Genomic DNA, 25898 nt, shown 5'->3' on the forward strand with positions numbered 1-25898 from the left:
TCAAGATTGGATCCTACCTAAAGATCTCTTAAATATGGCCTAGCTTTATGGAAATCCTAGTAAAGCCTCCAGGAGACAGAAATCCAGGATTATATATATATACATATATCCCAACTCAAAGCTAATATGACACCGCAATAAAACACGATAACCGCCTTATCCATAATCAGAGAAATAGCTGAAACTCTCTTAACCCAACTGATATAAGATTGATAGAAGGGAAATAATCAAGTGTAACAGTTGTACTAATTGCTGTAACAAAATGTAATCTAGACAGTTAGTCATGATCGCAAGAGTTCAAGGAACTCTAGAATGTGCCGTGAGGATTGTATATTCAATTTGAAAATAATAATCAGAAACCATATATACTAATATAGTAATAATCAGAAAATAACAGCAGCAATAACAAAAGCCAGAAACCATATATACTAATATAGTAAGAACAATTTGAAAAACTTATGCATTGGATCCCCTTCAAATGATGATAGAATGAAAAGAAAGGAAATCCAGCTTTGTTTTTCATTACCAAGTAGAGAAGAAAATCAAAATATTAGAAATAAAGACTGAGATTAACAAGTCTTCTTGGAAATATCATACTTTTGCCAATTTCACGGTCAAGCCGTCAGGATATAATAATAAAGAGATTAAATTTGCATATTGCCATGTTTTGTGCGTGAAGCCAATGTTGTGTCTCATCTCCTCTTTCTTCCCCTCGCCCCTATATAAAGTGACAAAAGTTTATGTTAAGAACTAAATGAAAAGATCCAAATCTTAACAAATCATATCAGAGAAAAAATATATAAAAGTAAAATGATAAATTGATTTTCTATATATCTATTAGTGAGAATTACACACCAATAAGGAACTGAATTTTTCACAATTACCTTTCTAATACGCCAGGGGGCATAGATATATATAACAAAAGATCTGTATATAAGTTGCTAAAATCTAGCACATAAATTGCAGGTGCAAAACACAGTGCAATTGCAAATAGTTTTAAAATTACATGGTCCTGCTTATGCCTTTTTTGGTTATATTTATAGAGATAAAATCATGCTCTTAACTGAAAGTTGGATAAAATGTCTGCTTGATTCATAGAAGGTTAGCATCATGGACTACAACAACTAGGAGTACACAACTTTGATTTTTGATTTATCCATTAACCTATCTGCATCACTTAGTTATAAGCTATGAAACATGACAAGTAGAAATAAAAGTTTTAAAAAGAGTTAACTACTCTACATTCTCTCAATTAAGGTCAATTTCAATCCATCACTGTTAGCATAATGCCATTAAACTAAAACTATTTGCTGCAATAGTAAACCATACCTTCTCTTAATAATACCTTACAAATGCAACTCAGTAACCGACAAAGGTGGCCAGAACAGCTTGAAATATTCGGGATAATCCGACAAAGGTGAAACCTGACCTTGATCCAAGTGAAAAACACTCATTTTACATTTCATGATATTAAGACCGTGGAAGCTATAAGACGTACTATAGATGACACAATTCCCATTGGCAAAACCCAACTCCGAAGCAGAAGCAGAAAATAAACATCCATTCCCCAAGAACAAAACCCTATCTCCTAAATCCGTCAACTTGACCCACCTTTTCTCCTTCTCATCAACCCAAAACACATCAATCCATACAGGAACACAATAATTTTCATATCTATCCACTAGCAACAACTCAAACTCACTACTCTCAACCAAGAATTTATTTTGCCCACCAAACACCGGCTCAGCGATCAAATAAGTGGTAAAATCCGGTCCAATCATGACAGTTCGACCAGTTTTGTCTACCACACAAGGCCGCCCTTTAAAAACACAGGCATTTTCTCCTCAAAAAAAATAAGAAGAGGAAAAGAAAAATAGGCAGAACAGACAACAAGATTGGATCCTATCTAAAGATCTCTTAAATATGGCCTAGCTTTATGGATCTCTTTGCCTGTTTTTCTTTAATATATCTCTTTGATAAACCAGAGTTTCAATTAAGAAAATAATTGAAATGGATGAAGATTTTATTGATTCAAGTAGAAATTGGTGTATGGAAACCAAATACAAACTAACAGAGCCTAAGCTCCTCAATTGAGAGAGAACTATTCTCTCTACTGCCTACCACAAGGGTTCTAACAGAATGGTGATTGCATGAACTTGCCAAATCTCATGCTCACTATCTTTATTGGAATATTCTAACTAACAGTTGTACTAATTGCTGTAACAAAACGTCATCAACAGGCCGAAGAGAGGAACTTGTCTAGACAGTAAGCCATGATCGCGGGAGTTCAAGGAACTCTAGCATGTGCCATGAGGATTGATTATTCAATTTGAAAAATAACAAAAGAAAAGTAATGAGAGTAATAATAAGAAAATAACAGCATCAATAACGAAAGCTAGAAACCATATATAACAGCAGCAATAAGAAAATAAGGTATTTTAGTATATTTTTTGTATAGTATGGTATTTTACTGTTAAATAATATATTAGAGTCCGCGTCATGAAATAGCTCCCGCTACGCGCCCGCATACCGCGCCGCGTCGATTTTTGGGGTGGCCGCGCCGCTTTGACAACAGAGATATATTCTAACTAATATAGTAAGAACAATTTGAAAAACTTATGCATTGGATCCCTTCAAATGATGATACAATGAAAAGAAAGAAAATCCATCTTTGTTTTTCATTACCAAGTAGTGAAGAAAAACAAAATATTAGAAATAAAGACAGAGTCAATGACAATAACCAATTAGAAATTAAAACTCTTTTAAATATATCAAACATGAGTAGTACTGAGAATTGAAACAAAATAACAGGTCTTCTTGGAAATATAACATTTTTGCCAATTTCACCGTCAGGATATAATAATAATAAGAGATTAAATTTGCATATTGCCATGTTTTTATAGAAATGTAATCCCCTGATTATTATTGATGAGAATTGTGATACATATACAATTGTTTCTGATTCTGATAGAGAAACTAATAATGCCTAATGAATATACAATAATGTCTAATCAATATAATAGTAATGCCTAATGAATATACAATAAACATAATTTATTCTAATAAATGCCTAATGAATATACAATAAACATAATTGATTCTAATACTCCCCCGCAGTCGAAGCGGGAGGTGGACGAATGCTGAGGCTGTCACGGAAATCTTGGAATAATATCAAGGGAAGACCTTTTGTGAAAACATCTGCAATTTGATATCGTGATGGTACGTGCAGAACTCGGACTTGGCCACGAGCCACCTTTTCACGAACAAAATGAATATCCAGCTCAATATGTTTTGTTCTTTGATGTTGGACCGGGTTACCAGAGAGATAAATCGCACTGACATTGTCACAATAAACCATGGTTGCTTTGTGAATGGGACAATATAACTCAAGGAGAAGATTGCGTAGCCAACATGATTCTGAGACCACATTGGCAACTCCACGGTATTCGGCTTCGGCACTAGATCGGGATAAGGTGGGTTGTCGTTTAGATGACCAAGATATCAGATTATCTCCAAGAAAGACACAGTAGCCAGAAGTAGAACGTCTGGTGTCGGGGCACCCACCCCAATCAGCATCTGTATATGAAATTAAGGAAGCAGTGGATGAATGATAAAGATGCAAGCCATATTGGCTTGTGCCCTGAATGTAGCGCAAGATACGTCGAAGAGCATTCATGTGGTCTTCCATCGGATTATGCATAAAGAGACATATCTGTTGTACTGCATAGGAGATATCAGGACGAGTGAAGGTGAGATATTGAATTGTTCTTAAACTAGTTTTGTGCGTGAAGCCAATGTTGTGTCTCATGTCCTCTTTCTTTCCCTCGCCCCTGTATAAAGTGACAAAAGTTTCTGTTAAGAACTATATGAGAAGATCAAAATCTTAATAAATCAAATCAGAGAAAATTTATAAAAATAAAATGATAAATTCATTTTCTATATATCTAATAGTGAGAATTACACACCGAGTAATTAGTATATGATGAACTATCACAACCTAATCAAAGTAAACGAGAAACAAAGAGGACAGATAAGTCATAGATAAGTTACTCAGAACTACACTTTTCACAATGTCCTTTCTAATAAGGAAAGCAAGAAACAAGAGTTTGCAACCATAGTTACATATATCATGCCCTCAAAACAAACTATGGAGAAATTAGCATTCCAAAAACACTGATACTATTAGAACCATAGCTCTTATTACTCTTTTTGGGTCTACGAAGGTTTGCTGCCTCTAAACCCCAAAAAGAGTTATTGTTAGACATATAAGTGTATCTAATCAACTAAGTTTCAAATTTACAGCACCATAACTATTCATAATGCAAGTGGTCAACATCATACCAAAATATCATAACATAACAAACCAAATTCAACCTCTTTTTCCAGCATACTTTCATATGTTACATCTAGTTTAGAAACGTCATTATAATAACTTGCGATGGTGATGTACTGCATATATGATATATCCATACATACATTATCCAACTAGAATCTCAAGATCATTATTGCTCCCATGAATCTCAATTCAAAAGATAGCACGGAACATTTTTAGGTGACACTGACAAGATTGGATCAGTTTCTTAAACTAATGTGATTTGCTCTAACTGCAAAAACCAGTTGAAATATGGGAGGAAATGAATTCATTTAACATGCCAAAAAAATAGGAGAAACACTAAAGATCAACTTCAATACATATAATCAAACAATAAAATTTAATCTGCCACTGTAAAATGCTCTCTTTGCACCTTTGAAACTGCAAGTGCAAATAGTTTTAAAATTACATGGTCCTCCTTTATAGAGATAAAATCATGCTCTTAACTGAAAGTTGAATAAAATGTCTGCTTGATTCATAGAAGGGTAGCATTATGGACTACAACACGGAGTACACAACTTCGATTTTTGATTTATCTGTTAACCTATCTGCGTCACTTAGTCTAAGCCATGAAACAAAAGTTTCAAAAAAGAGTTAACTACTCTACATTCTCTTAATTAAGGTCTATTTTCAATCCATCACTGTTAGAATAATGTCATTAAACTAAAACTCTTAGCATAACACCACTTTCAAGAAATATTACAAGGCCAATCAATTGTAAATCATACCTTCTCTTAATACCTTAAAAACGCAACTCGGTAACCCACTCTGGCGGTGGCCAGAACAACTTGAAATATTCGGGATAATCCGACAAAGGTGAAACCTTACCTTGATCCAAGTGAAAAACACTCAATTTACATTTCCTGACATTAAGACCGTGGAAGCTATAAGATGTACTATAGATGACACAATTCCCATTGGCAAAACCCAACTCCGAAGCAGAAGCAGAAAACGAACATCCATTCCCCAGAAACAAAACCCTATCTCCTAAATTCACCAACTTGACCCACTTTTTCTCCTTCTCATCAAGCCTAAACACATTAATCCATACAGGAACGCAACAATTCTCATATCTATCCACTAGCAACAACTCAAACTCACTACTCTCGACCAAGAATTTATTTTGCCCACCAAACACCGGCTCAGCGATCAAATGAGTGGTCAACTCCGGTCCAATCATGACAGTCCGACCAGTTTTGTCTACCACACAAGGCCGCCCTTTAAAAACACAAGCATTTGCTCCTTGGGAGGTTGGCATGTTGGGTATCATGGTCCAACTGTCGTCCCCACAACAAAACATCATCGGCTCCAGATTGAAGTCAGATTCAACTGTGACAATAACCGAAGGTTGTTCCCCGTGACACACGGCAGCAACAAAGCTAAAGAAATTTCCACATCCTCCAGTCAGGTGATGGATGTAGAACATGCAACCGAGAACTTGAAGCGAAAGTTTCTTAAAGTCAAGCACATTATTGAAATCTGATGATAAAAGTTGGTTAGATGATAAAGGATGCCAGAGTTGAGGTTTACCGTTGAAATCAGGACCGATTCTGATTAACCAAGCGTTGAGAGATGGTTGGTGTTGTGGTTTGATTAGAAAGAAAGTGTGTTTGATGAGGTGGCTGGTAGTATATCTGCTGTTTAAAATATTGAAGAGTGGGTTGGGTTGTGGGAACGATGGAAGGTTTAAGGGTAAAGGGTTTTTGTGTCTGTGGTTAGGGATTGAAGAAGAACGCCATGTGGAACATACAGAACGAAAGTGAAGGAGGCAAAGTTCAGTGTCGAGTTTTTGTGATATTAGTTGAACAAGTTCTGAAGGAAGGTCAGACCAATCTACAGCCATGGATGCTAGGGTTTGTTTGGGGGTGCACAGCTTTGCAGTTAGTTTATCAACTTAGGAGATACATTTTTGTTTTTTGGGACAAACACATACTGTAAATCGTAAATGATCTATTTCTGATGAAAAAACCAATGTTGAAATCAATATTTGCTTTGAAAATATAACCACAATTAAAGAAAGTTTTCCTAACTCCATCTACACACGGCTCAAAGCAACAAGGATTAGCAATTGATTAATCTTTCTTCACAATTATTATAATTTAAGTTCATTCAATAAAAGATGTATATATTTTTACTTATAATAATGACCGGAAGATATACAAAGCAATTGGTCTGTAACTTATAAAAAGTAACTTCTTTTATCTCTTTTTATTCTTCCTATTGATAGGGTGAGATAACAAAATCGGTTGGACCCGACGGGTTGGCCCGTTTAACCCGCCATTTTTAGCGGAGTGGGTTGAGATTTTGAACCCGCCGCAAGTAGGGTGCCACTCCGCCTAACCCGCTAAAAAGTGGGGTGGTGACGGGGCGGGGCGGGTTGACCCGTTGGGTTGATATGTCAAAAAGAAACTTTTTTTTTACTTCTTTTTATTTACACATTTACAAGTCACAATCAATTTTCAAGTTTTCACCTCCATATAGTGGGGGAAAAAATTCAATTAATTTTATCTCTTTTGTTTTATGATTATAGCCTTGTATTTGGAACAATTAGATAATTGATAACTCCTGGAGATTTTATTTTCGATGTCTTACTGATTTATTATAGAACTTTAGAAGATGTAATTTATATGTTTGAATAATTATTTTCATATTTTTAGTGGAGCCATTAGATATATAATTAGAATTTTTAAAATTGGCTTTAAATTTATATATTTTTACATTGTTTATGTGAAGATTTTAATTAATATTTAAAAAAAAACCATTGACAGGTCAACCCGCCGGTCCGCCATAAAACGGGGCGGGGGTGAGATTTCCAACCCTATTTTTAGACGGGTTATTGACGGGGCGGGGCGGGATGGGACTGGTTGGCCCTTTTTGCCATCTCTAGGCTCAATACATGACATGCATTCCAAATCACTCGTGCTTGTGCCCATACCTATTTTGTGTCTATCTCTTTCATAATGACAATCTCCATTTATAAAAATTATCATTTATTTATATATATAGAGATGATTTCAACTCGAAATATTTAGTGCATAACCCCATATTAAAATATTTAGACACACATAAAAATGATATATTCCCTCCATTTCAAATTATCGGGTATTGCAGAATTATTAGTTGAGCTCTCATAATGAGTAGAGTATCAAGAGTTCATATAATGAGGAGTTGGGTGTGTAAACCCTTTCAAAAAAAATTGTTAATTTTTTCGTGAATGGATGGTTTTATCAATCATGCACCAACAAGATTAGAATATAATAAAAGAACCTAATTATTTGAAAAGCATGCTCATGAACTGTTTATTTGATTTTTCAACATGTGTTGTATGGAATGCCAACTATCATTGAGCATGGATATTATTGATAGTAGCTAGCCAACGTGTGAGCAAAACCTTTGGCACACCACAAATGGTTAAACAATCCATGTTGTCACCATGTTGTCAAGCTCCAAGACCCATAACAGCCATAAAAGATTAAACAATCCAACTCATTTCATTCATAACAAACAAATTTAAAGCCAACCAGCTTGACAGTAATTAAAAAAAACTGCAAATTTTAATGTAAACTAGTTCTAACAAATACAAGAACTTTGCAATAATTGAATCATTCATATGGAGACAAGGGATTGCATAGCGAGCAAATTAAGTAATAAAATAGAGATTCTCAGATCACATAGACATGGAAGAATTGTTTCTAGCAAGTGCTTGTTTTATCCAAACACATCAAAGGAAGATGAATACTAGACTTTGAAGATTTGTATACTCAATTTTGGCAAGTAGGCTATTTGGTAAAGTTATTACGCAGAGCTAGCCTACTTTGTATCTTAAAGTACTTTTTTTCTGTACAATGATTTCTGCATCACCATTTGACTATGAACTAAACACACTATTGAAAATGGTCAATTAAGGAAACTAAGACAGATACAAAGGAGACTACTTCAACTTAAAACACTCAGTTCCGTGCATGTAAAGCTTTTGATTATAACTTTACTTCTGAATACAGATTGAGAAGCATATTATTCTTATTAATTCATGCAGTGACAGCAATAGCACATGTTAAGGCTCTTTGCTCGTCCTATTATTAGAATAGATTACAAAATACATGAGATCTAGCTTCCAGCCATTAAAAATTACTGCAATCAGATAGGTATAGTAAAATTAAGAATTGATAGCTAAAAACAAGGATAACCAGGAACACTTCTTTGCACCAACATATTAAAATGTATCTTAGCTAGAAACATACACCAAAATATATGTGTCGGTTTGCATTTACGGTGGAGCGCATTTGGTTTTCTAATTTTCACGTTTTGTTTGTAGTGGGATGCGAGAAAAAATGTGCTACGTCGAGATCAAACATAAGCAAAAACAATTTATGTTTTCATCTATAAGCATTACAATACTCCAAGAACCTCTTCTTCAAGTATGGTTCATATAACAGAATGATAGAAATGGTAAAGAGCAAGCGGGCCTTGAATATGGCCCCAAGCCCAAGACATGGAGGGTTTATGAAATAAAACGTGGGAAAGGGTTTAAGAGGAGTGACGTGGATGGAATGATGCATATGGGATGTATGGAAGGCACAAGACTTAGCATTATACTCCCTCCGTCCCTATATGTAAGCACCCTTTTCCTCTAATAAAAGGGTGGGTGCTTACATATAGGGACGGAGGGAATATATAGGTGGTTAGAGGAGAGAAAGTTCAGCTAGCTAATCTTTCTGTTAGTCTCTGCATTCACTATAATTGTGGAAGCCTTTGTGCTTAGGGAATTGGTAGCTTGCTATCAGTTTGTTATCTCTGTTAATTTACATTTTACCATATCTCCTTGTAATTGTCCCCTGCTTTTGTTAATACAATTACATTTCCCTTTTCATATCCTTTTTCTCTGTGCCTGAATCTGAGTTCCATCACAGAACGAACCATAGAGTTTACTCCAAGAAATTAATGAAAATTATAAGATAAGCATCAGCAGTAACAACATAAGTACATAACAATGAATAAAATCCAGAAACCATATACTAACAAAGCAAGAATAATGGACAAGACAAAGAAATTCAGCTTTGTTTTATGTCAGCAAGTACAGAAGAAACTATTAAATGTGCTGAGAAAAGTCAAGAAAATGATGAGTAACAATAATCAATTAGAAATTATAGCTCTTCAATATATAAAACATGTATAGTTGCAACTGAAAATCACTGACCAAGGAAATGGATTTTATCCCATATTCGTAGAACAAGTCGCACAGTTTTAAGTCATTTGATAGAATTGAAGAACTTGTAAAATCACAAGCCAAGATCAACATTAAGTAAACTTAATTGATACTTAAGTGTAACTGATGAATTGAGTTTGAACTTCACAGCACCATAACAATGCAGGTGGTCAACAACAAAATAACATAACAAAGATCAACCTTAGGTAAACTAAGTTGAGATATATGTTCAACTAATCGATTAAGTTTCAACTTTACAACATCGTAATAATGCAAGAGGTCAACATCAACTCAAATTAACATAGCATAACAAACCCTGAATAACCAACAACTTTCTTACATAAGAGAGTTGAAAAATCTATAACCCTATCCAGCAATCCAAATAAGCCTCATTTTCCAGACTCTTTTGATATGAATATGTAATTAGGAGTTTGTTGGTAAACATATAGTCTGCAAATGTAACAGTGAAAGAAGATAATCAAACCCAACAACATTGTTACATCTAGTTTAGAAACTTCATAACAACAACAACTTGTCATGGTGATATACTACATATTCATATATCTATACATTTTATCACATAAGCTACCCCTAAAAATAAAATTCATCAAATACATTCGGATTTCTGAAAAAGCTAGCTGCAATTATAAAAAATGATTTGAGTTCCTGAAAAATCAGAAGTGTAGATACTTATAGTCAATGTCACATCTCAAATTTTTCTAAGCAATAGTCAGAAGGTTTATCCAATCTAAACATAAACTAAACACAATAATGCACTATGAATCACTATCAAATTAGAAACTTTTCAATAGAAGATAACATACTCTGTCAAGAGTTCAGATTTTGAGGATCCACTCCGGTGGCAAGAACAAGTTGAGATATTCAGGATATTTAGACACACGCGAAAGCCGGTCTTGTTCCAAGTGAAAAACACAGTTGCCACGTATCATATTGTCAATACAGAGAACGGATTCATCAATGAAGATTGCACAATTTCCTTTTGGAATACATAGATCTGAAGCAGAAGCAGAAAACGAACATCCACGCCCCAAGAAAAAAACCCTATCCCCGAAATTCCTCAACTTCACCCACTTCTTCTCCTTCTCATCAAAATCCATCAACCTCACCCACTTCTTCTCCTTCTCATCAAGTTCAAAAAAATCAATACTAAGAAAATTAGATGACTCATCAATAGCCAATAACAATAACCTACCCTCACTCTCCACTAGCATTTTATTCCACCCAGGACAATCAAAACCCAACCGTTGAGCTGCTAACTCGACGCTCGAGTCCGGTCCAATTGTAACAGTCTGGCCGGACTGGTGGACCACGTACAGCTGCCCTTTAAAGACGCAGGTGTCTCCATAGACAGATGACATGTTGGAAATCAGTTCCCAATGCTCATCGCGGTCACGGAAAAGCAGCGGCTGATGGGAACAATAACTCAATGTGCCGAGTACGAGAGGGTTTTTCCCATGGCACGTGACAGCAAGGACCGTTTCAGGATGCATGTAGGTACCGCGTTGCTTTTGGTATGTGAAGTCGTCTTCGTCAACGATGAAATCGGTTCCTAAATGAATAACAGAAAGTTTGTTGAAGTCAAGCACACGAAGGGTTTGTTTTTGATGTCGTCGGGGATATTTGATGAGTGGGTGAAAGAGTTTGGTTTTGCCATGTGAGTTTTGGGTAAATCTAATCAACCAAGGACGACAAGGAATTAGGGTTTGATCCTCCTCTAGTTGCGATGGTGGTGGTTTGACGAGGAAGATACTGCGTTTGGAAAGGTGGCAGAATGGAGAGTTGGTGTTGTTGATGGAATCAATGATCTCGTTGTCGCTGTATTTGATGGAATCATCTTCATTTTTGAGGAGTGGGAATTTGAAGGGTAAAATGTCATTGTGATTTGGGATGGAGGAAGAACGCCAGTTGGAACAAATTGATCGAAAGCGAATGAGATCAATTTCAGTGTCGATTCGTTGCGATATGAGAGTGAGTAGATCCTTTGGAAGTTGAGACCAGTCTGCCTCCTCCACCATGGAAACTGACGCTCCTAATAATAATATAACAATGATTAGCACAAATTAAGAAGTGCATGTTGGTTTATATGAAATAATGCAAACAAAAAAACATAAAAATTGAAATAAAAAATGAATAATACAGGGACAAAAGTGAAAATTGCAAAAACTGCAGAAGCTTAACAATGAGGTGCATATATCATCATCTTCATGATGCAATTGCAACAAACAAAAAACATTTCCAAAAATAACAGAAGGGTCTATTAAACAGAACTTCAAACAACTGAATCGTAGAGCAATTTTTAACAATAATCAATTATCATAAACAAGCAATTTTTAACAACTTATATTATTAATGAAACAAAACAAACAAAGGCTACAAATTATTTCGATGCATAAGCATAATGCATTCATATTTTACAATTAACAATTCTCAATAGTCAATCCCCTATTCTGAAACCCTAAAAAAAAAAATCCCAATTCTCAATTCTAAAACCCTAAAACAATCAATTGTAGATTGAATGAGAATTAAGAAAGTAGAGAATCAATGGACTTACCTGAGAGTGGAAGACAAGAGAGACTCGGCTTTGTTTCTTGTCAGAAGAGTAGAGAAGAAGGTGAAACGCTAGACAAAGAAGAATAGAGACGGAGGGAATAGACATTTTGGTCCTCTAATTTGTACTCATCGGTCAATTTTACCCCTCAATTCTTTGAAATAGTCTATGCGTTCCTGAATTTTATAAATGTCAATCAATTTAGTCCATCCGTCAAGTATTGCGTTAACAATGTTGATGTGTCTTGTTAGGCGTTGACGTGGAGTTCCAAGTCAGCTTTCACGTGTACATTAACGAATTTGATCGGAATTTTTTTTTGAATATCCTTTTTTTTACTTTTAAAAAAAAAACCAATACAAATTGTTTCACTGTCAAATCGATCCCTAGATTATTCATTAAAAATGAAGTTGGTCCATGAATTATGTCACTCACTATCAAATCGATCCATACATTATTTATCTTATCGATCAATTTGTTCCTTGATAATGTCAAATCAATGTTAAAAACTAAGAGTGTGTTTAGATGAAGCAATTGAAATTTTTTAAAAAAATTTAAAATTCTAAGCAATTTAAATGCTTCAATTAAATTACTTTTATTTCTCAATACTTTTGTTTGGATGAAGTAATAAAAAATATCATTGTCATCATTTTTAGGCCACTTCTATAAATTTAAATTTTTTAGCGCCAAATTTGAAAATTAAAATTAGGGGTTAATTTGTAAATTTCAAAAAAATTGAGGGGTCAAATTATAATTTTTGAAAAAATTGAGAGGTCAATTTGAAATTTTTGGAAAATTTGAGGATCAAAATGTAAAATTTGAAAAATTATAACAATGAAGAAATTTGAAATTCTTAACTTTTAGGTATCATTTGAAATTCTCTAAATTTAACTTTAACAAAATACTTTATAAATTTCTATCATCAAAATTGAGGCACTTTATAGTCAAGGGACCAAATTGAAAACAAAAAATAAGTCAAGGGACCAAATGATGTATTAACCCTTTTTCAATTAATTGAGATTCAATAGGAACCTTGACTTATTCTAATAAATTGTTCTAGAGAACTTAAAAATAAATTTGTTCTAGAGAACTTAAAAATGGTTAATGAGATCCACTGGAACATGCTGTGCTCCCAAAACATGCTCGTCACGTTTTCGTCGTTCTTTAACTCCACCCAAGTGAATGATACCCTCCCCTCGTCGAGTGTCGGACGTTTATACCGGACGTTTTGCACCCTCCTTGTGTCTCTGGGGTTGACTCCTTGGTTGAATTCATTCAGTTGATCCTTGAGACCTCTTAACGTTACATCAAGGCACCGAACCTTCAACCTCTGAGGTTCTCCTCCGTTGAATTCTGCATGAACGTAAATCCACCCGACCATTGCTTCAAATCTACACACATAGAAATTTAAAATAATCAATGAAAAACTCATTCAAACATTTCATCAAACACTTGATGTGCAAAATTATACATAGACTCTAAAAATCATAAAAATAACCATAAAATGTAATTGTCTAAAAAAAAATGTAAAATATAACAAAATTATTCAACTTATATTTACTCTTAAAATAAATCATATAGTCTTACTAAAATAAAAAAAATAAATATAAAACACCAAATTAAAAAATAACCCTAAAATTTTAAACTATAACATAATCATCATGCAAACATTTTAACTAAATTAATCAACTAACATCTAATCTAAAAATGATTTATAACATGTAAATCTAATTAAAAACTAAAATAAAAAAATTAATTTAAAACACCAAATTAAAATATAACCAATAAATTTTAAACTATAACATAAACATCATACAAACATTTTAACTAAATTAATCAACTAACATTTACTCTAAAAATGAATTATACTATGTAAATCTACTCAAAAATTAAAATAAAATAAATCTACTCAAAAACTAAAAAATAAAAACATTTATAACAACTAAAATTTAAGTTAATAGCATTATAATTACTTACTTGTGATTTTGTTGAATAAATTTGGTTGGGTTTTTTAGAGAGATTTGTGAGAGAGATTTGAGAAAAAAAATTGGAAGATGAGATGAATAATGGATGAGAGGGCTTCTGCCAGACTTGTAGCAGAAGATCCTCGGCAGTTAACTACCGAGGAAAACCTCGGCAGTTAACTGCAGCCAGTTTCTTCAAAATTCGGCAGTTAACTGCCGAGGGGGTATTTAGGTAAATTACTCGTGTGGCACAGCCTTATGCAATGTGTCAACAACAACTTTCTTTACATAAACAGAATCGAAAGAAACATCAAAGGTGGGAACCTTTTTCGTTATAATCTCCTCTCTTAGATATAGTATGTTACATCTGCTTTCTCTTAAAAAACGTTTTAAAAAAAGAAGCAGGAGAAGGAGGGGAATCTTTTCTGTCAAAAATTTTAAAAAAATTTGAGTCTTGAAGCTCGGCACGGTGGCTCCGTCGCCGGAGGCCGGCCGATATATAGTTTTCCTACATGTATGATTGATTATAAACCAAATTTTAAATTAAAAAAAAAATACATGTCTGACAGAGGTCCGGGGTTCGAACCCCGACCACCACAAAAAAAAAAAAAAGATTTAATTGAGTTTTACTAGGAACACAATCCGTAGTGCAATTTTGGTAGCATATCCTATATTTTCTTTTAGTGATTTTTCCATTTTATTTCTTTTAATATATATATTTTTTTTTACTATATATCTTTTTGAAATATAACTGATATAGTTAAGGTAGTGTGATGAAGAAAATGAATACAACAGACTCTAGAATACAACAACAAGAATGAAGGCATTCCTATTTCCTTCTGTCACCTCTCCAAAAGTAGTTTCTTCCTCATCAAACCAACACAAGAACAAGAACGACAAACCCGAATTAATCTTCGTCCTTGGTTGATCAAAACTACCCAAACCTCTAATGGAGTACCCAAACTCTCCCAATTTGAACTTCTCTCTTTTGATTTCCCATTCCACGTGCTCGATTTCAACAAACTCTCCGTCTTCCATTTGGGATGTCAGTTCCTTGTCGAAGAAGATTCGAAACCCTCTTCATCTGATTTCATACTTCCTGAAGCTGTCGTTGTTCTCACTTGCAATGGGAAGAAACCTCTCGCTCTCACCAAGAAGAAATATTCTCCTCCCTTTATGTTACTTGTCCGTTGCATAGATGAAAAACTTTTCTTGTTCCCAGAAGACTTCTCAAATTATGTTGATTACATCTGCGTGTTTAAACAGAAGATTTACGCGGCTGTTGATGGAACTGGCAAGACAATTACAATTGGACCTGAAGAGAACCAAAATGTTGAGTTAGTAGCTGAGCCTTTGGTTGATCATGGGAACATGAGATTCTCAGTGGAGAGCGAGGGCGATCTGCTGTTAGTGGACATTAGTGATCATGGTTTAACAGTTGATGTTTTCAGACTTGATGAGAAGGAGAGGAAGTGGGTGAAGATCAAGAATTTAGGAGATAGGGTTTTGTTCATAGGGTTAGAATATTCCTTTTCTGCTTCAGCCTCGGATTTGTGTGTTTCCGAGGGGAATTGTATAATCTTTATCGATGATGTCTTCTTCTACGATCATACGGATATGGAGCATATAATGACTATTTTTTTCATGGGTCAACATGGTCAGCTTTGGCCTTTGTCTGATTATCCTGAATATTACAACTTGTTCTGGCCGCCTCCGGAGTGGATCGTCAAAAGCCACAGTCATTAACCGAGTATGTTATCTTGCATTGACAATCGTCATATTGCTTTGTTGTGTGCTTAGTATATATTGTTAGAAAGAGAAATATTGAATTGTTGTTGGATCAAATATCGCTTTTGTAGCAAATATGTTCTTTGTAAATAAGTATCTGCGCTTTTAACTTTTCAGAAATCTAAATATGTTTCATGCGTTTTGTTGATGAGCTTGATCATTTTATTTTTTTGTAACATTTGCAGACTATATGTTTAGCAGCTAACCCCTAATTACGTATTGAATGAGAAGATGAGCGTTCTGGACTTCTGGTGGATTTTTCAATTCTTATCTTTAAGCAAGTTGTGTTTATTCAAGGTTAGTTATGCTATTTTGATTTGATGTTTTGACCAAATACATTATTATCATATTATGGTCTATAAAGTCAAAACTTAGTTGATCAGTTACACTTGTATCTCAATTTAGTATACTTAAGGTTGATCTTGATCAGTTACACTTGTATCTCATATTATGATCTTGATTTAGCATTTAATTGTTGAGGGAGCAAACTTTCTAAGACCTGAAAAGAGAAATATGAGTTATGGTTCTTTGACTTTGCAGACTTTATGCATCATTATTGAGCTAGACTCATGTCTTCTTGATTGATAGGTGTTGTCTGTTATCAAAATTCTTGTTTAATTGTATTTGTAAATTTCAAGCTGATTTGTTTTGTACTTTTGTTTTTAAAATGAAAAAAATGAAAACACATTTCTTTAAATGATATAGAGGTCTTGTTTTTGGTGCAGGGTGCTTGCAGATTTGAATGAAGCATATTTCCTGCAAGGGGTTGGTTTACAACAGGCTAAGAGTGATTGACTTTTGACTAGCTAAGGGGTGTTCACAACTCAGAAGATGCTTAATTAGAAGCAATGTTTGATTTATATAAAAAAGATTGAAAACAGATCTTTATGTACTCTGCTAGTATCTTTGTGTACGTTGTTATTCAAAATTTGATGATCGAGTTAGAAGTGCATTATTTTAGAAGTATTAAAGCTTATAGACATGCGTAGATTTGTTATGAACTTATGATCCATTAGAGATATCCTTATCAGTTATAATCTGCTATATGTGTCTTTTGGTCTAACAAGAGTAAGCTAGCTAAGCTGTATAGAGTATAGACAGCTTTGCAAACTGAGAATGCTGTGATTTCAGCTTGTTGGGAGTTGTTTCAGGGGCTGGTTAGAGCATCCGCAGTCCGTCTCCGCTGTTGTGCGTGTGTTCTCCTGTTTGAGGGGATCTTTCGGCATGTTTCAATTGGTTTTTTCTTAGGTTTCAGATCTGCTTTGCAGTCTGTCAGGTGCATCTGTGCTGCAGTTTTTTATGCACAGTTTGGTGTTGTTGTTGGTGTTTGCATTGGCTTTATCTTTTTCATTTCCTGTTTGCTGATATGCCTAGTCGAGTCTAAAAATATTTTACAAGAAAGGTGGCAGAGTTTTAGGATTTTTCAACCATTGCTGCTTGTAAGCTTATCTCATCTGAGAGTGCAACTCTTACTTTTGCTGTCCATGGTTTTAAATTTTCAAGAAAATAAGAATTGATGTCGTGAAACTGTTCGTATTTCTTCTGCATATCAACTTAATTTTTAACCCTTTCATTAGAAATCTAAGATCATGCAAATATATAGGTTTACATTTGCAATTAAGATAAACAGTAAGGTTGTAAATTAAGAAGAATGAGGTTTTTGGACACAGTTCATTCATTTGAATTTAGTAGAACTACACTAGTTAATATTGATAAGTGAAGATTTCAATTTATGGTGAACTCTTTGCAATTTCAGTATAGTTTGAATTACTAATGACAGCATAGGTTATGTATAGTGGGACTGCATGTTTCTACCTTTCTTATAGTTTGAAAAATCTGTGTCTTTATTATTTCTTAATATTGCGTAAAAATACTGCAGACGATGTTGCCCATAGACATTAAAGAACTTTTCTGTTTTTGGTTTCTTGTATGGTTTTTAGACATAAGTTGGAACATTATAACTCGGTCAATCGTGAAGATTTGGATGGTCCTGTTATACACATGAATGATGTCAGTGCTATTAGTTAAGTCCTTATAGACCTTTTGGAACTTACACATTTTATGCAATTTTTAATAATGTTTCAAATTCTGTTTATAATATTTAGATTATATTTTATTTTAATGTATTAAATAATAGTCATTTTTCAGCATATTAGAATTTCCCCTTTATCTCCTAGCCTTTCGTGTTTTGTGAATCTTTTCTTTTAACTGCTATTCCATGGGAAGTTCTTTGTCACTTTATGGTTTCAGTGTTTGCCATCATTCCTAACTTCTGCATATCTCCCCCGGTTTCAATGTTCATCTACCTAAAACATAAAGTTTGGCATGAATTTATACACAGATAGTTCGTGCACTTGTATAAAACTAGAATCGAGTCATCGAGTTCCGAGTACACAAGAAGGTAGTTAATCAGGTATTGAACATTCACTTTTTGCACGTACACAAATTAGATCATCGTGTGCACGAATTTGTTGGACTCAAGTCTGAGCTTTTTGTCGTCCCACTTTCCGCCGCGGGTGAAGGGAATGACTACCACGCGCACGAAAACCCTTGAAATCCATATCTTATAGTCACATAAAATAGTTGTAGGTTAAAAAAAGTTGAAAATTCTAACTAAGCTCTATATCTACAATCAAAGTTACGTAGGTAAAACCAAATGATTGTTTGACGAGTTCAACTTCGTCACTAAATTCGTCACTAAAATCGTCACAAAAAAATCGTCTCCATAGATACTTGATGCAATAACTACGATAAGTTTACTTTTACCTAGATCAAGACACTTTGCAAAGCTCGTTCTATTTTGTCGTATGGTTTGACAAGACCAATTGTTTGATATCGATACAGCCGCTCTTACCTCCCGTCTAGAAGATTTCATTGAGTGGACAACTTCTTGGAGAAATAACAGGGAGAAAAATTGTAAATCAAAACTACATCTGATATTAAAACTCCTAGACAATGCCAAAACTGATAGAACATTCTCTCTTCTGATCATTTTCTCAGTTTTTCCCCATTGCCATTTGCAAGCGGTTTGCAGTTCTCTACCATTCGTGCTATTACTACTACTAATTTATAATAAATAATATGTTGTTTCGTGAGGGGTCTATCTTTCACCTCTTTCGTCTCTATTTGTTATTTTGACATGGGTGAGACAAGAATAAGGATGGATATTTTGAGGCAAAAAAAATATATATGGGTGTTCCACGGATTTCTTTGCTTCAACATCTGAAAGTTTTCTTAGCATTGATTTCTGTCTGTTTTCAAAGGAATACTTTTAAGCTGGACTTTACTAATTTTTTTTCCTTTTTCAGTTGATAACAGTCTCGAACATGAGGTTGAATCAAGCTATGTTTTTCTTTTTTCATTCACTTTTGCCTTCCACATTTGATTTCATTTCTAACCGATAATACTTATTTCTTTCGCAGTAAGTGAGGAGAAGGGAGTTTAAAATTACACATTTGTTTATGTTGTTTGGTTTCATCTGCAGTGCAAAGGTTGACAAATATGCAATGTGAGTTCTATAAAAGTGTTATGTTCATCCTCAAATCCTTTAAATAATGCCATGTTACTTTTTATTGCTATGAGTTTTCATTTGTATTTTAACCTTATTCCAGGTTTCATCCAAGGGTGAACAAATCTTATTAGCTAGCTAATAAACTGCAACACTTTGTGTTAGTCCAGAGTGGAACAATTTCTATTATTTATTTATAGGAGAAAGTAGAATATAGTTACTAAGGATTTTGTAAGTGACTCTATGTTGTATTTTTCCCTTTGAAAATGATTGTCCTCGAGATCAAAATGTCAAAAGAAATATTATCCTGGAACTTGTGTATTCAATGTTATAAACGTTTAATAATTTATATTTTCAATACAAAAATTTATTTCCTTAGAGCATCCACAATAGATACCCTCACATCTGAGGTCTTAAACGGGTCCCACATGGACACATCACTTTTTTATTATTTTTTAATAACAGTACCTAGAGCAATGCTATTTATCAAGAAATTGTCCCGAAATTAATGTTAGCCAATAAAATCTCAGCCTGGCCGGAAATCATGGGGTGGTGAGTGTTATGTATTTTTTTTTATGAAACTTTAATAAATAAGATTAAAATCTAAGGGTGATTATTCTGCCATGTCATTCTTGAATTCATCAAGAAAATCCATTCTTGATATCTAGCATTTTCCTAGTAATCTAATAGGTACTCAACCACTCCAATGGAAATCCTCTCTCAAAATGTCTAAATGGGTCCCACCAATAACTATTTATTAATGAAAAGCAACAAAAGCAATTCAAATAATGATTATTTTATTAAAAAGTGGTGTGGGGTCGACTTAAGATAAGAGACCCCCAATTTTTTATTCCGCATTGGGGTACCTATTAGGTACCGGGTCTTGAATGGTAAAGACCCTACCAATGAGGATATGCTCTTAACAAGTTAGGATGATGTCCTCCATTTCAAATTAATTGCAGAAATTTGCATTAAACCCTTTCATAATCAAGAGATAATGGGAGATTGGGTATTAAACCCTTTCAAAATTTGTTTATTTTTTCGTGAATGAATCATTTCAAAATTTGCATTTCCTCATCAAACAGTTACTCGATCTCAAACTATATCCATATAACCACCATGAAATAATAAAATCTGTAGCTGAGGAGATAAGACCAACAAGATGAAACCATGAACAGTAAAAGAACCTGCACTCTCATATCAGTCCAGCTTTACAAGCAACAATAGTTGAAAACATCCTTAAACTTTGCCACTCTTGTAAAATATTTTTAGATTTTGACAGATATAAATAAGAGGTAATATGTGGTGGAAAATAAGCTGTGAGGAGATTATTACCAGGTTCAAACCTCTACTAAATGATGAAAGAAACTCTAATATAGAAAATACAAAAGTAAGAGACAGGGCAAAAGAAAAAAGAAAACTAGGTAGATACTAAAAGAGCATTTCAATGTTTAATTAGTAAAATAACTTGCATGCCTTCGGAAGCAATTCGACTTTCCTTGTGTTGCTGAACGCAATTCGACTTTCCTGCACAATAGTGAGTGTTCCTTTCCAATGCTACAGAAGCAAAAGCTCCCTTAGTAACAGAATGTAACAGAAAAATAAACAGTAATTCTAAAACCAAGAATGTTCCACAGAAGAAAGTAACTTGCATTCTTCATTCCTTAATCTCCTTTATCTTCTTAGTATAGTCCTTTATCTTCTTGGTCAGATATTTTGAAGATATTCATAAAAATTTGATTCGTCCCAGAACCTACTAAGAAACCAGGGCTTGCATGGAGGAGCCAGATGAAGATGTCAGGTTGTCTGAACTATGATCTATTATGTTGTGTTTTATTATGTTGTATGATTATGTTTTTTTAGAGGATCTTGTGTTATAATGTTGTATTATTATGTTGTTGGATTTAAGTTTAATTTATTGAAGTTTATGAAAATGTTGGCATTGAAGTATCTTACTTAGTGTAAGGATTTACTAGTCTATTTGAGAAAAACTCAAAAGAGTGGAGACAACATATTTTGTATTCTACCTAATGACCTATATAGATTCTCATATCAAATGTCTTCATATAAGATGAATAGTGACGAAAGGAATGTGTTTTAATATATTTTTTTAACTTCATCCTACTGCCTTGTCAACTGACATGTTTCAATTTACAGAGGAGTATGATCAAGCTCAAAACAACATCTTAGAACACATTCCTTTTCTTCACCACTCTCATATTAAGGAATTTGATATGATAACCTCTATATCTCATTAGGTAGAATAGAAAATATGTTGTCTCCATTCTTGAGTTTTCTCAAAGCGACTACTAAATCCTTATACTATGTAAGACACTTAAATTCCAACATTTTCATAAATTTCCATGAATTAAATAAAATTCCACATCATAATAATACAACATACTTAGGGAGAATGGCGTGTTAGGCTTACTTAATTGTGTTTTGTACTATAATTGGAAAAAGGTTGGAATTGTGTTTTGGAGAACTATGATGAGAGGTGTTGTTGCTATTCAGGTGCAAACTAGAACACAACACCAGTTAGCCGTCATTGGTTCATTTAGCTAACATCACTTAATTATCATTGGAAGTGGATATTTTGGTAGTTTCTGGGTGCTAAAGAGCAATTTTTGAAGTTAGACAAATAAAACAAAAACTTCTTTAGGGAGAAGAGAATTAGAAAAAAGTTAGACCAGAGAAAAAAATGAAAAAATTCTCATAAACAGAGACTAAAGTCAAATATATATAATTTTAAATTATTAGATGGGATTATTATAAAATATACTCATAATTATCATTAAATGTTTTGAAAGATTATTTTTATAGGTAAATGTCTTGAATGATATGACAACCAATATAGTGTGACATAAGTCATAGATATTCTTTGACTGGAGGTAAGTTTCTACGAAAATATTTTACACAGTTGTGTACGGAGGATACCTTTAGTTACAAAAAAATATTGATTTCAACAAATCACTGAAGAAAAAGATATTATAAAAGCATCCATACATAAAACAGATACTTATTTTTAATCTATGTATGTAAATTGAATGTATAAGGGGAAAACCCCACCACTAAGCATATGTAGATCTTGAAATAGTTTTATATAACTTATAAGATAATTTTGGAATACATAATAACCTTTATTTTATTTATTTTTTATTTTACAAACAAGTGCATTGATTCTGATAACAGGTGGGTTCACCTTCACAAAATTGATAACATTCACTAGGATGCCTACAACACCCACTTTTTTTGGGACAAATTTTGTAATTGCTTTGTGAACAACAACTACAATCCATCACTCCGTCTACTGATTTCAAGCATACATCTGCATACACAAACAATAGGTGAATATAAGAACAAATATTTATGCAATGTACAAAAATAAAATACAAATGATAAAATGATTGAAGTAAAAAATCATGTATAGATTTATAGAAATTTCACTCATTTGTTTTAGACCTGATGTAAAGATGAGGAAAGCCAACAATAACACCAAATTAAGAATTGAGTTCCTTGTGGTGTCCATGTTGTTCATAAAATATATATTCTTCAATGGTTTATATTGGTAAAGGAGAGAACATCTGAACAATTTCTTAATCATAAATTGATAGGATAATTAAAATAATGAGCACTCACTCACTCTTTGACTCACCTAGTTCTAGAAGCAAAGATGACTCACCTTGATCTAGAAGGATCTAATATAGGGAGTACTATTGAGTATGCTAGGATGCATTTGTCTTATTGTGGGTGTGCATTTACCTATATAAACATTGTATGACCTTATAATGAAGAAATGAAGAATTTCAGTCTTATCTTTGGTTTCTTAGATAGGCGTAGTTAGAGTAATTAATATAAATAAATTAGTTCAGATTTTATTTATAATATTTTTAAACATGTATCTAGTCATATTTTTTTCTAGATTGTATGATTTGTCATAAGTAATTACTTTTGAAAAATAGGTATTTAATTTTTTTAAGACAATTATATCTAGCCATATACTTTTATTTTATTTCAGATCAAAAGAATATTTATATATAAGAGTCACTTTCAAAATTCTCAGATATAAAAAATATTTTTTGCAATAAATTTTATTAAAAATATATATTATTTTTTCCTAATTATTCTTTTTTTCGTAGACAAGGCAAAAGTGAGGAAAACATCAAAGAGAAACTTAGACATCCCGACTAGGTCGGCACCCTCAAGAAAATCATATCCTTTTTTTTTTGATAAAGGTAAATGAAATAAAAAGCCAGGAGATGCCTGAACCACATACAATCAGTCCATATTAATGCGAGAGTAAGGTAAACATAGACTATCTCGTAATAGAAAAGAAGAGATAAAAAGGGGAGGGGATGTCCACCACTGATAAGAGAACATAGACAGTCCCTGACCATTCTTAGCAAGCACATTAGCGGCCATGTTACCTTCTCTAAGAATATGAGTGCAAGTACATCCAATCTGCTTACAGAACATCATGCAGTTATACCATCTATTACACATTTTCCAGGGAATACTAGAGTCTTTATGGAAAGCTGTGACCACTGCCACAAAGTCAGTTTCCATCCAAAGACTAGTCAGTTGAAGCTCTTTGGCCTTTTCAATGGCTGACATGAAGGGACAAAACTCAGCTTCAAGGGAAGAAGCCTGACCAACATTACAAGCCATATCACCCAAAAAGTTAGAGGAATCCCTTATCACAAAACCAATAGCACCACAGGGATTTTGTCCAAAGAAGGAGCCATCACAATTTATCTTAACCAACCCACCAGAGGGAGGAGACCACGTCACAATCTTAGCAATACTAACCCTTTTAGTCTTTAGAGGAAGATTAAAGAGTCTAGACACCTTATAGTCAACCATATCGGAATCTCCTTTAGAAATAGCTAGAGTAAAACTAAGGTGCACCTCAACCAGAATGATGTTGAACAAAGAAGTCATAGACCTCTGCACATCAGAGAAACACCTTTGATTCCGTTCTATCCATATGCTCCAGATTGTGTGGAGCACAGCAGAATTCAAGACCTGCTGAACCATTTTGCTACCTGTACCAACATTACCCAAAAGCAAAGTAAGCATATGCTGGAGCAGTCAATCTGTTGACCAGTGCCTCTCCTAAGCCAAACCCAAAGTTGGGAAGTAATTGGGCAATCTAAAAAAATATGATGGGAAGATTCGGCCTGGATTCTGCAGAAGCAACAAATAGACACTACATAGCAACCTCTTTTTCTCAAGTTATCATCAGTGGGGAGCTTGTTGTGTAAGAATCTCCAAGAAATGAAAGCCCTGGTGGGAGGGGTGTACACATTCTAGACAAGCTTGTGCCAAGGAACTTTCGGACCATTTCCAGCAAGAAAAGAATAAGCAAGTTTGCTTGTCAAAATCCCATCAGTTGTTGCGTTCCAATTTAGGCTATCGGGGACATCAGACACAGGCAGAGTGATTTTGAGGATCTTTGTGGCTAACTCGACATCTCTAGAAATCAAAAAATCGGGGAGGCACCAGGCTCCATCCAAAATATATCCTTTACCACTCACACACACACACACACACACACACACACACACACACACACACACACACACACACACACACACACACACACACAAGATTGGGCATAAAACCAAACCTAAATAATTCCAAAAAATGGAAGAAAAAAAAAATAAACAAAGACTAAGGGAAGCAATAATTAGGTAATGTTAAAGGGTTCTGAAAAAAGGCTTCCCTAAATAAACATGGAAAGAGAATCCCTCCAAACTTGTAGCCTGAATAGAGAGTCCGTTGTTAGAATGTTTATCCGCACATAAGTTACCGGAGGCAAAAATGATTGTAAGATTCATATCATCTTTAATACAATTCACTTGATCCAAATCATTTTCCTTTCTTTTTCGTCTCTTAGCAATCCCATATACATATTTTTCTCCGTATTTGGTACCTAATTACTAGTATAACCCGCCAAAAGCTTATGTTCTTGCATTGCTCACCGTCTTCTTGGTCTCTTTCTTAGTTCTCTTAAAATTCTATCAAGTTTCAGTATCTTTAAAACATTCTCTTTTGATTCTCACATTACTTTGAACACTTCCGTTCCACCACTAAGATTATTTACCCCTAGGTCTAAAACCTCTTGATTCTCCCGAAGTCCAATCCCATGTTCCATATTGTCCCACATATCATCTGCACTTCCTTATAGGTGCCAAAAACTCCTTATAAAAGATCTTGTCTTGGAAAGATATTTGTTTTTTCGATTTTAAATGCCACCACTTGATCCATGGAGCCACACTGTGGCCTATTCTCTTCCCTCTCCCATAAACTTTTACTTCCATAACTAATACTTTATGTTGGATAGTCAAGCTCTCTCCAGGTATAACTTTATAGTTCAAACAAATCTTTCAGTCTGATTTCTTAATAAGAAAGAAATCTATCCAAGAACATGTCGCACCACACTTGTATGTGTTAAAATGCTCATCTCTTTTCCTAAAGCACCTATTTGCAAT

General features: G+C 34.0%; 2 protein-coding genes and 2 pseudogenes across 4 annotated transcripts; 1 reads left to right on the top strand and 3 right to left on the bottom strand.

Moving 5' to 3' along the window:
- Positions 1–614: 614 nt before the first annotated feature.
- LOC146936595 (F-box protein SKIP23-like) lies at positions 615–6334 on the bottom strand (annotated as a pseudogene).
- Positions 6335–9664: 3330 nt separating this feature from the next.
- On the bottom strand, positions 9665–12223 carry LOC146936596 (F-box protein SKIP23-like). 3 transcript variants are annotated; one of them, XM_085751339.1, is made up of 3 exons: positions 12151–12223; positions 10403–11628; positions 9665–10028 (listed from the first exon to the last, which is right to left on the bottom strand). In XM_085751339.1, the coding sequence occupies exon 2, from the start codon at positions 11612–11614 to the stop codon at positions 10415–10417; it is 1200 nt and encodes a 399-aa protein (XP_085607465.1). In that variant the 5' UTR covers positions 11615–11628; positions 12151–12223; the 3' UTR covers positions 9665–10028; positions 10403–10414. The 3 variants fall into 3 exon arrangements, with proteins under 3 accessions (XP_085607465.1, XP_085607466.1, XP_085607467.1); XM_085751340.1 differs by having other exon boundaries at positions 10403–11619; positions 12151–12170; XM_085751341.1 differs by having other exon boundaries at positions 9956–10244; positions 12151–12221.
- Positions 12224–14210: 1987 nt separating this feature from the next.
- On the top strand, positions 14211–15854 carry LOC146936597 (F-box protein At2g17036-like). The gene is made up of 2 exons (XM_085749248.1): positions 14211–14237; positions 14904–15854. Exons 1-2 carry the CDS (start codon positions 14211–14213, stop codon positions 15852–15854), a joined length of 978 nt encoding a protein of 325 aa, XP_085605374.1.
- Positions 15855–23682: 7828 nt separating this feature from the next.
- Positions 23683–25561, bottom strand: LOC146936598 (uncharacterized; annotated as a pseudogene).
- Positions 25562–25898: the final 337 nt, after the last annotated feature.

Source organism: Medicago sativa, chromosome 3 (assembly GCF_051527215.1).
Source record: "Medicago sativa cultivar Bolivia chromosome 3, Bolivia_mono, whole genome shotgun sequence".
NCBI lineage: Eukaryota > Viridiplantae > Streptophyta > Magnoliopsida > Fabales > Fabaceae > Medicago > Medicago sativa.

What these genes read in the sequence shown, in the direction of transcription:
- LOC146936596 (XM_085751339.1), bottom strand. Translation starts at nt 11,614, where the DNA reads ATGGTGGAGGAGGCAGACTGGTCTCAACTTCCAAAGGATCTACTCACT.
- LOC146936597 (XM_085749248.1), top strand. Translation starts at nt 14,211, where the DNA reads ATGGATGAGAGGGCTTCTGCCAGACTT. An exon ending in AGAGGGCTTCTGCCAGACTT is followed by an intron (nt 14,238 to 14,903) that starts GTAGCAGAAGAT and finishes TGAATACAACAG; the next exon opens with ACTCTAGAATACAACAACAA.